This window comes from Acyrthosiphon pisum, chromosome A1, assembly GCF_005508785.2.
Source record: "Acyrthosiphon pisum isolate AL4f chromosome A1, pea_aphid_22Mar2018_4r6ur, whole genome shotgun sequence".
In the NCBI taxonomy this organism is placed as follows: Eukaryota; Metazoa; Arthropoda; class Insecta; order Hemiptera; family Aphididae; genus Acyrthosiphon; species Acyrthosiphon pisum.
In genome coordinates, this window is record NC_042494.1 from 59,333,526 (window position 1) to 59,350,686 (window position 17,161).

Sequence of the window (17,161 nt, forward strand, 5' to 3'; positions counted from 1 at the left end):
TTACCAAAAAATCTAAAAAATACATAAGCACAATTTATTTTTATAATCATTTTAAGCTCAAATTTGGACGAAATCACATATTAAAAAACCTGGAATAACTATTTTAGTTGTGATTGTATATTATTGAAACTTCTAAAGTATACTATTATATATCTATGATAGTACCAAGGTTTGTTGTTGATGTATAACGCGTTATAAGTACCTAATGGATATTGTGATATGATTAATTTGGAATTTATTATAGATACCTATTATTGGTCAATTTTTTTTTAATACCATAGATAAGTATATAAGATACCTTATACCTAGACTGACATACCGTCTCCGCTCAGAATCGTTTTTCTTATACAGTGATATAATATCATTGAATTCAAATTTAATACTATCCATTATACAGTGACCCACTTGTAACCTACTGTACAGTAGAGCGACATCCACTTACCCACCTTTTTAAAATACATTTTCTATTAAAACATTTATAGTATTTCATACCTAACTAATAAACAATCTGTAATTCTCAACGTAAATTAAAAATTTAATTTTAATTATGACAATTCACTTAACCTAACCTATGGTAATTATACATAATAATAATACTGTATACTAGTATTCTGAACTATACTGGTTTTATGTATTACACCTACTATAATTAAACAAAGAGTTGATTTTAATTTTATTATTTAATCAGATATTTATAAATTTGCCTATATTAAATAAGCCAAAGAAAGACTCCCTTTTATTATTTGTGTAACAATTTTCATTATTCCAAGAATTAATATGTATTTTTTATTTTATTTTATTTTTCTTATAACTATTAAAATTAAAAAAAAAAGATTTTCATTAAAAATATTTTATTTTATGATAACAATTCGATTTATCCTTACTATTTCAACCAAATGTTTATAAATTATGGGTTAACGGTAATATTTTTATAAAATATAATATGAATCGTTCTGCTGATTTGATACGGAAACCCCTTCTGAAGCATATAACACTGTAGGAAATATATAATTGGGCTCTCAAAATTTCTCGGATATATGAGTATCCAACTCTGGTATAAAATACACATTATATAAACCATTAAACTCATACATACAATGCATGATACATACATACATAGGTACATACTTACATACACGCAGACGCACACAAAAAAGTACTTATTTTTGTAGATGCTAAGAAATGTTTCTGTAGCAAGATTGTTAAGAACTACTTGGAATATTACATACCTATACTTGGATCAGGATGGAAGCTTGGGTAAGTTTAATCTAAAATCAAATTTTATAATAGTGGTAACAACAAACAATAATAATTTACATTTCATTCATCATTAATGAAGCAACTAAAATGTTATGGGATTTTATCGATATTATTTTGATTATTAATTCGTAGAACGACAAGAAATATTAATTATATTTTTATATATAATTAGAATGCAAAGTTATGCGAGAACATTATAAACTATTACTATCCTATATAGGTACCTACTAAATGTTTTGAATAATAATTTTGTCTGGTCCATGGTCATGCACATTTTTTTCAAGCTTAATAATACAAATTTATTATATTTTATTAAATAGCTGTAATTATGAAATTATACTAAAATGTATTTGAATTAAAACGTCCTGAACGCGTGAGAGCAAAGTATATTTTTTTTTATAAATTAGAATAAAAGGATAATACGACTTATTTCATAAAAAAAAACGTGTTATATACATTGTTATAAAACAAATAGGAGTTGTTGAAAATAAAATAAAATTTAATAACAATCTAAAATATCTTACAATTCTGACTAACGAAACTTAGGAGGTACCTACCTAAGATAATATTATATAGGTATATTATGTAGGTAATACGTATAATATAGTAATTGTATAATTGTAAGAATCGTTATTTTTTTTTTTTTAAATAAATATTTACTTTTTTCTCCGTAAAACTTCATTCCAAATAGGAAAAAACCACACACCCGTTATTTCCTCGACATGACATCGATCAAGCAATGTGAGCATAGAGTCAACACACTCAACGCAATAATAAAATAATATCAAGAACGCATTTTATGAAATAAAGAAATTATAAAAAAACTTTATTAGAACTAAAATTAATAATGTTCATTTATCCTTTATACCTACTTGATAAAATTAAAATTTTAGTTCATTTTTAAATTAATTTATTGACTTTAATATTTAGCCAAATTAACTTGGGATTTAAGAATGAAATAATTAAAATATCATATGGAAATAGACCAATAATCCATATTATACTATACTGCAGGGTGTAACAGATATATACACCTGATAAATGAATTAACTTTTGTTCTAAATTAATATTTTTATATACACTCTTATATACACATTATATAAACACTTGTGCTGTATTTATAGTACCTATAAATATTTTTTTTTAATACCGAAATTAAAAATTTTAAATCTGATATCAATTTTTTTTGAAACATTTGATGAAGCCAATTTTTAAATTTGGTTTTTAGAAAATGTTATAATGTTGATTGTAAAAACATTTATTTAATGCATGTAGTTGAATTCTCATTACTTTTGTTGAGGAAAGTGGATCCAGTCGTAAAAATCATTTTAAATTCAACAGTTAACTTTTTTTTTTTTTTAATATTTCGATGGTGAAAATGCCAAATCTTGTAACCCTCACTTTTGTCGAAATTGTGGTTACAACGAAATTATAAAATTTATATTATTTGTTTGTGTTTAACCAACTTTTGTAACCCACATTTCGATATAATCACTATAATTTTTAGCATCATTCGTTTATTTTAACGTTGTAAGCCAATATGATAAATAGTCACAAATGCAGTAAACCGTATTATGAAAATGTATGCCTCAAGATTTCGATTTTAATTATACTATTTTCCCACATACAAATGTTATAATAAGAAAACGTAATCCTCGTTATCTTTTTTTTCATTTTGGCAGATTGTTGTAACCCACATGCTGAAAGCTGAAATGTTAATCCAACACCGCACGTTTAATAAACACGAAAATGCAGTGAAACCGAAAACCCAGTATTGATAGTTTTTATAATATAAATACTTAATAGGCTGAATATCCATATCAAAATATTGAAATTTTTTTATTCACCTGCTCAAATAAGAAAATATATATATGTATATATTAATGGGCTATAACGATTACAAGTTGTTATTGGCGATATTATATAATTATCTGCTAATAGTTTTTAATACTTAAAGTATTGTAAACATTTTCCTACAAACAGTACATTTTTTTATTGTATTTTTAAATATTAAATTTATAATTAAGTTACTGTTTTAAGATATTTTATCAAAAAAAAAATAGTTTAATTATACCCAACTTGGATAACATGCCAATATTGCAATAACCTAATACATTATCACGAATGTTTATTATGCAATCATAATTATTATGTGGTCAAATTATGCAAGCTTCGGCAAATCATAAATAAAGCTATATAAAATTAAAAATATAAATAACTATTACCAATTTGCAATTCTTAATATTGATTATCCAGATATCACATTAAAAAAAGCAGGGTAAGTGGATGTCGCTCTGCTGTACAGTAGATTACAAGTGGGTCATTAACAAATCTAATACAATCCATTTATAATGGATTGTATTAGACTTGAATTCAATGATATAATATTATTGTATAAGAAAAAACGATTCTGAGCGGAGGCGGTTTGTCAGTCTAGATATTTTATATTGTAATTATTTATTTTATCATGTATGTTGAATTAATATTAAAATATTGTAATTATTTATTTTATCATGTATGTTGAATTAATATTAAAATATTATAATTTTTTATTCATTTCTATGGTGATAAACAAAGAGTTAGAAATTAAAATCCCATTTTTAGCGTTTTTTTCGTAATTTTTCGGTGGTTTTTCCCGTGGCATTAAATAACTATTGAGAAAATCGAAAAATGATCTCTCTAAAGTACCATCTTGATTTTTCTAAAAAAAAAAAAAAAAGCACTATTGTAAAACCAATGGCTTCCTCACTCCGCTCAGAAAAAAATTAACGAATTAGATAAAAAAAAAAAACGATTATGTTGGTAAATATCTTGTTTAAATTGTCTCCTTTAAACTTATGATTTTATGGGTTATGAGAATTTATAAATAGATACTTGTCAAAATCTAAATATATTTTTTAAAGTTATTATTTATCAAATTATTGGAGTCTTACTACACAAAAATTCAATATTTAAAAAAATCATAAAAATCACTTGACTTAGATAAATTAATAAATGGGTATACTAGAATGATAACATAATGAATGATATAAAAAATAATAACACAAATATTGATCAGAACAAAATGTATTTCATTTGTCAGGTTTTCCTGTTATACCCTGTAAATTTGTATGCAGAATCTTCTAAATTATCACATTTGAATGACATAAAACTATTTAAAATTACATTCAATGAATAACATTAATATATAAATAAAATATAGTATTTATATCACACGTTAAATCTTAAATGAGCCACTGTTCTTTAATTTTAACTTATGATAGACTCATATGATCATATTACATATTTAATATATAATTTTAAGCATATCTTATTAAATTAATGATTTTCAGTGAGGTAATTAAATAAGTCTGGTTTTTATTTTTCAATTACAAGTTTAAGATTTACAAAATAACAATTAAATTAAATCAACAACTTAAGGTAGGTCGTAGCCTGTAGGGTTATGTTAAATTGAAAATCTTAATGAAAGCATAACATTTTGTAACGTTGTTCGTACTAATTAATGGAAAAATTGGTTTATAGTATTTGATTGTTCAAACAGTAATTAAGATTAGAATAATAAGTACAGCTTATTGCAGTGACAGATTAGTATATAGCTATAGTTAGCAGGTTAAGCAGTCGGATAGATAAATTACCAAGATAACTGTATTTTTGCAGATGTAGACTTATAACATAATAAACTTGCAGCGATGTAAAATATTATATTAAATAAACTGATGTGTATTTTTAAACATATTAAGTATACAACATTTCATTAGATTTATAAAAATAAGGGCTATGGACTCCGCGGGTATCGTTTAAAACAAAGTTGATATTGAATGTATATTAATCTCAACATTGAAAATCTTCAACCAACACTACTGGAGGTATATAAATATAGTACAAGATTACAAGAATACAACGCGATATAATATGCATAGAGCAATATTAATATATACGTGTGAAATATCTAATATGTATAATGTATATTGTACATATATAAATAATATGAATATAATATGATATATAGCTCAGGTCAATACAAGTACGCTGACATATTACTAATTGACAACAGACACTGTCCGAGTAACTTATAAATTCTAGACACGCGGACTTGAATACTTGTGTTTGATTAAACCACGCATTAAATTCCTAAGAAATATAGTGGCGAAATATGCAATTACCCGATTTCACGTCTGTTTTTATACACTAGTATTGTGCAAAAAATAATAATAATAATAATACTATATCAGGCAAGAATTTCAATACAATCTGATTACCATTAATCACAAGTTTGGCCGTTTCCAATTGATAATTTTTTATCAATTTAATTTTGTTAAATCAACCACAAACGACACTTCACTTAAATTATTTTCAAGGACGTTACAAATAAATAGTCGGAAAAAATGTAATGCATACTATACATTTCTTTACATATATCTGATCTATTCTCATTGTATGTTAAATAAGTACATTCCATATTTTTACTTAAATACGTACAGTTCCGAGGTATTCAATAACTAATAAGTAGGTTATAACAGCAATATTATGCAACTATGCAATCATCCATACAGTAGGGAATAATGATATTATGTTTTTTTAAAGCGAACAACACGTCTTTTATTTAATTTTTTTTTTGTCTTTTAACAGGTTTTGTTTTTTTTTATCTTCTCCTTTTTCTCTATACTCGCGAACCATTCTTGCCAAGTGCCACCCAACCGTAGTAACGAATCCTTAAGCCCCATCATCATACTGCCAGCCCCGTCCAGGATCTCGTACGAATCGCTTCACTACCCAGTGCCCATGGATCAACAGTATCAGGTAATGCCACTAGTGATAAACACCGGGAAAATACCCTTGATAAATCACGCGGTCCAAGCATCTCTTCAATACTTCGCACCCCTCAACAACGATAACCGGCGCGCACCGATTTACGACTCGGTACAATATTCGACGGATCGAGACGAACGTCTGCAACTACGACGTAACCCGAACACATCGATATTATATTCGAATGACGAGCAAACCGAAAATCGACCGACGTACCGCGGTTATGGTAATGATAATAATCATCCGCCAGCCGCAACTGCTACAGTTTACTCGGAAACGCGTATCGATGGCCCGCCGTACAGTTACGGCTACAAAATAATCGACGACCACGTTGGCGATTCGAATGACCGATATGATGCACCGACGATAGTCGACGGTGACCGACCGACAAGCTATAACAAATTATCGGATCCAGACGAAACGGATGGAGTTTTTGAGCACAAGATCGGTCCGGGTGCCGGACCACGAGCAGTGGCCAACGGACGAAAACCGGGCGAATCCGACGACCGGCGGGATGGCGGACCAGACAATATTCCTAGGGCTTTAAAACCGATAGTTATTAAGACAGAGTCGAATACGACAAAAACCGAATTGAAAAAATATTACAAGAAGGTGACAAATCCGGAGACACCGGTCAAAGAGGCCAAACAAAATGGAAAATTGACAACGATAAATCCCGCACAACGGTGAAACTTACAGCTGTATAAAATAACGGTGGTGGAACAATGGTGACCATACAAACGAAAATAATATTTGAATATAACATAAGTACGATTAAAAGGATGTCAGTTTTCTCTCTCTGGCCCACGTGCATAGCATAGACAAAACGCATTAACGCAGAATCATGTTATCTATGTTTTTAAGTAGTCTAAGAGTGAAAAGTTAAAATCGCCCATTAGGTACCAAAAAGGTAGAGAATAATATTTTTTTAGGAAATGACATATCGATTTTATAATTTATTGTTATTTTTATTTGTATTTGATTTTAAAAATAAACAAAAAAAATGTGAGCATTTAAATGATGTTTAAATTGTTTTAAGACAATATTTGGACAAATCGACATGACATTCCCTCAAAAATATTATTCTCTATCTTTTTTGTAATGGGTGATTTTACTCTAAGATAACTTAAAACCACAGAAAAAATGATTCTGCGTAAATGCATTTTGTCTATGTTGCGCGTGGGTCAGAGAGAGTAAACAAATAGTGCGCTGACCTCATCTTAATGTAATAATATTACGATTTTGTTATCAGTGTTATTTGTAATAATCGGTTAGTGTAAATACTTCAAAATAAATATTATTAAAAAAAACGCATTATATTATTGAGTATAATATATTATATTATAATTCGAGTATATAATACTCAATGATACCTAATATACATGTAAAACTTTTAAATGTAATGCTATTATATATTCGTATGTATTAGCTAAAACTGTTTTATATTTAAATACAATGTTATGCATTTTTGTAATTCAATGAGAAAATAAATAAATGTTATATATTATTTACTCTTTATTAGTAAAAATTTTAATCTCAAATTAATGCATAATAATGTAGATTATGGATATTGGCTATAATATAATATGCGTGACTATTTGCGTATACAAACACGGTACCTATCATATTATTATGACTCCACTCGGTATCATATAAATCTTAAAAAACTCAGTAAACCTTAAAATATATACCTATTAGACACTTTCTTCCTTTTATAATGTTATAAATTAAACATTTTTTAGATAACAACAATATTGATAACATCAAGAAAATTAATTATAAAAAAATATATGCACGGTATCCTCCATGTAATATTAAAATAATGGCAATAAAAAACTACAATTATATTTAAACTGTCCAAACATAACAAATATATTATGATTAGTTCAGATGAATTACAACAATTAATTTTGAATTAAAACATTACCGGTACGTAGAAATTTTATGATGGTGAAAGCGAAATTGGATTATATTATAATTATTTAATAATTTTATTTTATTTATTTATTAAATTCACAAATTATATAGAAAAATCCTAACCAAACTTTATGAGTGTTTTAATAGACATTTGAAAAATAAAAAGTACACAATGAATAACAGTCGATTTAAACACAAAGTAATAGAGATATAGCAGTATAATATTTAACACTGGAAATAAAACTATTAGTAGGTACTACGTGATTGTATTTTTAATTCAATGAACAGGTAGAACTAAATTTTAATGAATGTATAGTTATGAAATATAAATAAAAATACGCACATTGTAATACTACAACAGTCAACAACACGATTCTATAATATATTCAATGATCATTGTATATACGGATCATTATATCCATAAATAAATTATTACATTTTGAAAACCGGTTGACTATTTGTAAGGGAAATAATATGCAAAATACACATTTATGAATTTTTCATATACCTAAACCACATTTAAAATTTAATAAGAATTTAATATAGTACATACTAAATGGAAAAAAAAAATCAATTTCAAAATATATTGAAAAAATAGTTAAACTTCTTGAAAACTAAATACAATGAAATTAAATACTAAAATCAAATCGTTATCAAATTGGACTTATCTTATGTGTGCAGTGTGCACTTAAGCCACCAATATAATAATATATAGATTAATAAAAATATAGACTTTGTAAAATTTAGATCAAATGGTTAACATATATAGGTATTATTAGTAACATAATATATTAGATTTTAGCTACCTTGTCAAAAAATATTAAAATATAAAAACTATAATACGCCAGCTGGAAAAGTTATGAGTAAAGACAACAAACCACCAAAAATTGGCGGATCACAAACAATTTAAAACGGATACCGGATAACCTTATAACTTATTAGTTTGAATACATTTGTTTAAAATGATCGTGCGTTATATAGGTAATAACATTCTTTTAGTAGGTATGTTTATTTTACGATGCAAACAAAATGAAAAGTCCATGGTTTTGTGCCTTGCAAAAACATGAATGGTAATAGTTAATTGAATAATATATTGGTTAATAAATGGTTTTATAACTGTATGACATTAAAAGTAAAATGTTAAGCTGCATTTCAACAAAATATGAATTAGTTCACAAATGGATTCCTTTCAAAAATATTTCACACCCAATATTAACGATTTGAATATAAACTTACCACCCGCCATATAATATGAAATATATAACTTTTTAATTATTTTTTAATTAAAAATTTAATTTTTTTAATTTAATGATATCAATTTTTGTAATACTATGATATACGTACGATTGTTTTATTTTATTTTTTTGAACAAAACCAAGTTAACAAAACTTAAAGCTTAAAAATTAAATTTCTAACTTTAAGTTTAACTGTCCACAGTAAATGTAGAGATTTTTTTAATGAAACCAGCTTTTCAAATTTTTAATTATGCTCAAAATATTTACAGTATAAGTATTGGTAATGTAAGTATATGTTATGTTAAATTACAAATGCCATTAAAACCTAAGAATTTTCTGGGTATTGAGGTGAATGTTCAAATTTCAGGTTTTTGCATATACAGATTAATTCGACCAAACTCCAAATGATTATTGCAGTTCAGGCTTTTACATGCGATATAAATGGTAAATCATAGGAGAAACTAATTCTTTAAAGTCTAACATTTTAAAAATATGACAAAAAATAAAATGTTATGTTAGTATATCTTAAACTACAATAATACTATCTACTTTTAATTTGTCCAAACATTAAAGCAAGTCTATAATTTATAATAGGTATATCAACAATATTATTTATACATTTTTTTTAAAACTATTTTAACGCAGTTTAAGTCAAATATGTAGAACAATTTTCAAATCGCATTTAATTCTTCTTCTTTTTGGGATATTAGCGGTCACTGGAAGTAGGTAGTCATACAATCAACCCTCCAATTTTCCCTGTCAGCTCACAGTTGATTATGACTTTAGAGAAATGCTATAAAAAATGTACGAATACTAATTGTGTATATACTATAATATGTGTGTGTGTGTGTGTATGTGTGTGTGTGTGTGTGTGTGTGTGTGTAATGTGTATATGTTCAATGTTCATGTGTACAGGATGTTAATATTTTTTTGTTCAAGATCATATTATTATTGTTGTTTTGTGTTTTTTAAATAGTAATTTGGTATTCTTAGTTGAATATGTTTCTATTATTTTCAATGATATAGACTTATAGAGAATATTCTTATGCACAAGGAGCCTACAAAATATCATACGATGTTTTTAAACTTCCCATTTGAAAAAATGCAAATATATTAATCAGCGGCCTAGACTCAGATCAGGTATGCATTATACACCATAAAAACGTCCTCGGTAAATGCGTGTCGGACCATCTTTCACGTACACATTCTAATATTCAGCAATTACTCCACGACAAATAATTTATTTAAGCTTGCCAATATAATCATTATGGAAATATATTGATAAAACTTCGTGATTAACAAAATAAAAATATCATTAATCTGATTATATTTTTATTCTTTTATAATATCTCTTAAGTTATTGTTTCTTATTTCTTCACTTTATAATGTAATAATGTAAATAAAACAAATAAATCTATGATAATATAATGCATATACATTGGCCAAGTATACATAAAAGGGTCAATTTCTATTTGTACATTTGGCTCGAAAACAAAATTTACTTAATGATCTATTTCATTGCAAAATTCAAACTATGAAGATGCACCATGGTCATTTGAGACATGAATATAATATAATTCTAATCACGGCGCCAGAATTGAATATGATCATGTTCATCGATATGAATTATATTTGCCTACACGTACGAGATGTCCTTAAAAATGGTGGGGCACAAGGGCCTTTTAAACAATATATAAACGGGAGTCGACCAAGATCGAATCACATCACAATCAATCACCTCAAACAGTACTACTACTACCAGTAGAAAAAGTATTCGATTCACAGACTCGACAACCTCTTCAACATGAAGGTAAGTGAAACAAATATTTAGCCAGCAAACGAATACATCGATTATTTTACGATCAAACAACAGTTCGCCCCGACTAACAGAAAACAAAAAATAATATTAAACATTTTTTCAGGTATTCATCATTTTTCCCTTGGTAGTCGCCATGGTTTCAGCCGAAGTTGTCTTAACCGGCGCACCCGCGGCCTATGTTGCGTCTTCGTTCACATCACACGGACCAGTCCCTTGGGCTTATCTGCAACCATACTACCAATCAGCACCATTGGTGGCGTACACGGCATACACAGCACCAGAAGCCAAAGTTGTCGCCACTGCGCCGGCCAAAATTGTTACACCAACCAGAACCGTTCCCGTCGCCGTGGGCCCAGCTAAACTTGTCGCACCGGCTGTACCCGTCGCCAAAGTCGTACAAGTCGTACCCGCTCAATTTCAACCCGATCCATCGTACACGTTCGCATACCAAGTACAGGATCAGATAACCGGCGACTCCAAGAGCCAAGAAGAAACCCGTCAAGGAGATGTCGTCAAAGGCCGATACAGTTTGATCGAACCCGATGGCACCAGGAGAACCGTAGACTACACCGCTGACCCAACAAATGGATTCAATGCGTACGTACAGAAATCAGATGTGCAACAAGCCGTGTTCGTACCATCGGTATCAACAGACGATGTAGAAACTATCAAAGTAGATACCATTGAAGTTGAACCAGTCAGGTATGCGCCCTCGGGCTCAAAACCATTGAAGAATACGCTAGCTGTGCCCGAAACCAAAACCAAAACAGGTTATTGATAAACGTTCAATACAAATTAATGTATACTTTGCTAAAAAAAAATCCAATTTAATTTATAGTATAGAGTGTAGATGGTTATATTATATTATTATTCATTATATTATATAATTTATATATATATTTATTTAAATAACAAACTGTAAAACAAAACAAAAACCCAAATAAAGTTAATTTATATATCTATAAATATGTTATTTTTCTTATCGTTAAAATCAAAACCTTTTGAAAACTTTATCAAATGTTTCATTTAAAAAAAATGAAATATGAATGATTTAATTTGTTCACTCGTTAAATCACGGATAAATGGTAATTAATACGGTTACAATTTCTACACTATAGTCAATTAGTAGGTACGCTATAATATTGAATCACTCATCACGTATCACCTAATTTAGTTTTATCGGATACTAATAAGTGTAATATAAATACAATTGGTTTTCAACGAAACCCTAAAGACACGCATTCACCAAAATATGTTATTAAGTTAGGTAGTAAAACTGTAAAACTACTCACATAATACATGCCTACAATGGTAGTATCAGTCTACTCGTGAGTCCAATTAAATCTCGACACAAAACTACTTACAATATTTTATTAGTAACAAAAAGTTTACTAAATATGATAAAGGTATAATATATAATTATTAAACAAATTATTAACACGATTCATTCTACTTTTAAATGATTATAAAGCAAATCCAGCTGGACTAATTATTAATACTTATGTTTTAAAAACTAGATTATCGATCGATACACATTATATTATAAAAGCGGAAGTATTCGAATACTTACATTTCGCAGTAGTTAAGAAATTCGTTTATTAAAAATGATTAACCCTCAGAAGCGTATTAGCATTGATAAAATTAAACTGTATATATTACACACGAGACTTCGAGAGTAATATGTATAGCAAATATATAAGTAGTCACCGTATTATAAAACTATTAGCATTCACAAAATATCACACTGAGTTTATTATGTCAGCAGGTACCTACAACACTTTTATCACTTGAATATTAATTTCCAAACAACAAAATAGATTATAAAGAAAACTGTTATTTAAACTATATTAATTATATCATACAATAGCAACAACATAGGGTTTTCATCAGATGAATTTAGAATTGAAAAAATGATCTGATTATTAAGCCAATAAGACGTTTACTTGCCCCATAATTTATTATTTTAGATACTTAGTAACTATTTATTTTTGTATGCAAAACTAAATAACTAAATTGTCGATGCTTACTTAAAATATAATCAAATGTCGACGTGGTTAGTAACAACTATGTAGGTAACTTTTAGAAACGTTGACATTGTTTTTTTAAATATATAGTGCGCGCAATAACATAATGATATACCTACGTCCTACATACATAATTTGTTTAATGTTGTTATTAAAATATACCAACTGAATATAACGGTTATAAATAATGTCGAAGAAATATATTTTAATTTCCTATTCAAGTAAAAAAAAAATAATATAGAAAAATATACTAACCTTGACTTCCAGGGTCCTCTTTCTCCGCACAGGTATCCTTTAATCTGTCTCCATTTAGCACGAACCAGTAATCGTTGAGCCTTTTTCTGATTTTCCATTAAATATATTCTTGATTCTTCTTCTTCTTTTTTAATCTTAAAAGGCTCTAATATCAACGCCTAAAAAGTAAAATAATGATTAAAAATAATTCCACTGTTTCCCACAAGATTGAATGAAAGCGCGTTTAATGACCGTGACAAAATAAATGCATATCGCTTAATTTATTAGCTAAGCCATATATTTATTAATAACTTAACTGAAAATATTCATACGCTGAATATGTTGCTAATTAGATTAATACTCAAAAATAGAAAGTAATAATAATAGTAGTAATAATTTTATAGTAGGTATGTAATAGGTATCTACTTCCTAAAGTTAAGCAAAAACCACGAGTCACTAAATCTATTCTCATGTAGAGATTTTGAGTATACTACGTCTTTATAGGACGTTATGTAATAAAATTATAATGGTCTCTAAATAATGAATCAAGCCCACTTGTATTATAATTGAATTTTTAAAATAAGGTATACCTACCTACTGCGCATATTAAATGACGTAGAATTTTATTACCTGAAACGATTTTCGACTTTCGGCTACAAGTTTACTCCTTGTGTCCAATGCGTTCTTGTATGATTCATAGCACTCAGCCCAAAACGTATTCATGGACTCGGTGATCTCGGCGTTCATAGACCGTCGGTAGTCGTTGCAAAGGTCTGATACCTGCGCAAAAATAAAATAACGATTCGTCATAAACACCACATCAATCATCATACGGCAACTGTCGTACTTTCCATTTTACAGGTGTGACAAGACAACATTCTATGAATATTACCCATTGTGATTAGAATTTAAATCACATCTTCCGGGGGGTCAAAGGTAAACATGCAATTATTTAATGTGTCAGTGTTATGACGAACAGCGAATTTCTCTGTGTACCATTATAGAATGAGGGTGTCAGTTAATGGAACAAGACAATGCTAATTCGGGACTGGTGAAATTATTAAGTATACTTATATGTATTCTCAAACATACTATGTTCTTCAAAAACGGCTCAACCTAGTTCAATTAATTGTTTTTAATTGGACGTCGTACACTATTTGATGACAATTACCCGCTAATTAGAATTATATGTAGATATCACGAGTCGCATTATTTAAGAAGAAAAATGAAAATATTAAAAACAAAAAAAAAATGAAAACCTATGGTGGGAATGTGGGATTTGGTATTTCTTATAGGCAATAGGCCTACTAAGTTTCTGCATGACTCCGACCCAACTAAACATAGCACGTAACTTTCTATTCATTTATGCCCACTTGCTACACCCGAATAAAAATTGGACTTGGGTCGTGCCGTCCAAAAAACAATGATTTCACTTTCCGAAACCTCTCATGACCCCTTCATCGATAATGGTAGCCAGACACCGTGAGAAACACTTCGTTATATTATTGTAATGATTATTCGCCGCCGCCACCACTGCTAATGGAGTATTTTTCCAGTGAAAGGAATAACCATCACACATTTCAATATCATATTATTATACATTATTATTACGTGAATCTGCTACCCGCTATAACTGCCCCCTACCGTTCAGTACTAATCCCGACGACTGTCGGTTGTCTAGAAAAATGCCATACTTTGCATAATATTTTGACAACGCCAAATATAATTATGTTTGACGTCGAGATATTATTTTTTTTTGTCTATAGAAAATTTGTCCAAAGATGACTTTGCCCGTTTGCCGTGTTACACACATACATAATAATGTTTGTACGGAGGTATATCATACCGTACACATTGGAACACTTTCGCTAGAATTACATATTACATCGGAACAATGGGATTGAAATAAACGAAACGAATATCATTCTTAAAGAAGAATATTATTCGTATGGAAAAACGATTGGACAATGGTATTTGGAACAATATTCTTATTGAAAAAATGTACGAAAATATTACATTCATATAGAACACAGAAGAGAGCGTTGTAATATCAACAAAATATGTTTAATATTATATGTGTAAAAAATCTTTATTAAACTATATAGGTAGTTACTTTTATAGAGTTATTATTTTAAAACTATTTGCGAAGCAAACCTCTTCCGGAAGCGTATATTTTTATTTTTTATAACTTTAATGCAAACATTTTACAGTAAATATTGACTACAGTTACACAAAAATATACTAACTATTTATTTATGCAATTAATTAATATCCTTACTGATTTTCAAGTTATTTGAAATACAATTTGAATGTAATGGATTATTAAACTTTTAGCATGATTATACTGTAATGTATACTGATGTACACAATAGTAATACGTCATAATAATTTTATGAATGTGCGATTAAAACAAAACCAAATACAATCCTAATTTATCTTTATTTCATAAATAAGGAACCAGAAGTAATTTGATTTCTTGGAAAATAAAATATTGTATGTACAATGTACATGGTGAGTAATAATCTAATTTTAAGGTTTATAGTGATTAGGTTGTTTAATTAATCATATTATTTATCGGATCTTAATTGAAAATATTATTATTGACTTTCAAATATTTTGTATCTTTGTAAATATTAGCATTTTTAACTTTTATTATTTAAAATATTTCAAAAACAATTAAAAATCATGATTGACAATAATCTATTTAACACGTTCATGAGTCATAACTATACGACATACCCGTATGCAGCGTGTTTCCATAGTGATTGGTGACCGGAAACACTCAACATAAGATATCTGCGTAGAGTTGTTTAATAGTAGCCATGAAATTTTTCTATCATCATGATATTATTATGTATGTGTAACACATATTAACATATTACGTATACTATAGCTATTGGTTTTTTTCAACCACCTATTTTCATCCCTAATAATTTTCTTCCAAGGTGTATTGATAAGGTGTTTTCACTCTGGACCCCAATACGTATACACTCTTGATTGAAAATATTACCACAGTTCTATAGTCACCAGAGTGCGCTTCCTGTAATATGAAGGCCTGTGTATTCATACTGTTAAATGCAAAATGTCTTAAAAATTAAGAATTAAAATGCTATTTTTTTTTAAATTGAAATTAGTATTTACAAAAACATTGAATAATAAAAAGTTTTTTTTTTCATCAAGTTGGCATAATAAATTGGATCTATTATTAATAAATTAATGTTTTGATATACTTTTGAGAAATATTAATAATAGTATTAAAATTTAAGTATTTAAACTTTTTCCATAAACACTTAAAGTCTAAAGAAAATAAGCACTGATCTAGGATGAACATATAAGTCTATCAACCATTTAGCAAATAGATATGTTTCTATCCCCAGGATCTCAGTGAATATAATATAATAATATATAGGTAATAGCACTGATTTTATAATACACTATAAATACTAGAATGTATTATAAAACCAATGGTGATAGGTACAACTGAGTAATAAATGCTTATAAAAAGATATTCAAAATATATGCATTTTGGTAACACATAGTTAATATGAATACTAGTATACCTAATACTAGTAGTAGTATCAGTGGCGTACATTCAAATTTGCTCTGGAGGGGGTTCAAAAAAAATAACCAACACTAAAACCTTCTCTTTAAAACTACCCATTTCCCTAACAATCACAGGTTACAAGGGGGTCATTGTATAATGGGTTGTATTAGAATTGAATTCCATGATAAAATATCATTGTATAAGAAAAACGATTCTGAGCGAGGACGATTTGTCACTCTGGATATTTTATATTGTTATTAATTATTTTATCATGTAAGTTGAATTAATATTATAATATATATTTTTTATTGTTCTATGG

The 17,161-nt window shown here is 28.1% G+C and overlaps 3 protein-coding genes across 3 annotated transcripts; 2 read left to right on the forward strand and 1 right to left on the reverse strand.

Moving 5' to 3' along the window:
* Positions 1–848: 848 nt before the first annotated feature.
* LOC100570753 lies at positions 849–7,778 on the forward strand. Its single transcript, XM_003244448.4, has 2 exons — positions 849–1,257; positions 5,890–7,778. Exons 1-2 carry the CDS (start codon positions 1,246–1,248, stop codon positions 6,757–6,759), a joined length of 882 nt encoding a protein of 293 aa, XP_003244496.1. The 5' UTR covers positions 849–1,245; the 3' UTR covers positions 6,760–7,778.
* Positions 7,779–10,872: 3,094 nt separating this feature from the next.
* LOC100167758 (cuticle protein 21) lies at positions 10,873–12,006 on the forward strand. The gene is made up of 2 exons (XM_001947825.5): positions 10,873–11,031; positions 11,144–12,006. The coding sequence occupies exons 1-2, from the start codon at positions 11,026–11,028 to the stop codon at positions 11,816–11,818; spliced, it is 681 nt and encodes a 226-aa protein (XP_001947860.1). The 5' UTR covers positions 10,873–11,025; the 3' UTR covers positions 11,819–12,006.
* A 539-nt stretch (positions 12,007–12,545) lies between these two features.
* Positions 12,546–15,311, reverse strand: LOC115033738 (neurobeachin-like protein 1). The gene is made up of 2 exons (XM_029487330.1): positions 13,929–15,311; positions 12,546–13,477 (listed from the first exon to the last, which is right to left on the reverse strand). The coding sequence occupies exons 1-2, from the start codon at positions 14,127–14,129 to the stop codon at positions 13,187–13,189; spliced, it is 492 nt and encodes a 163-aa protein (XP_029343190.1). The 5' UTR covers positions 14,130–15,311; the 3' UTR covers positions 12,546–13,186.
* Positions 15,312–17,161: the final 1,850 nt, after the last annotated feature.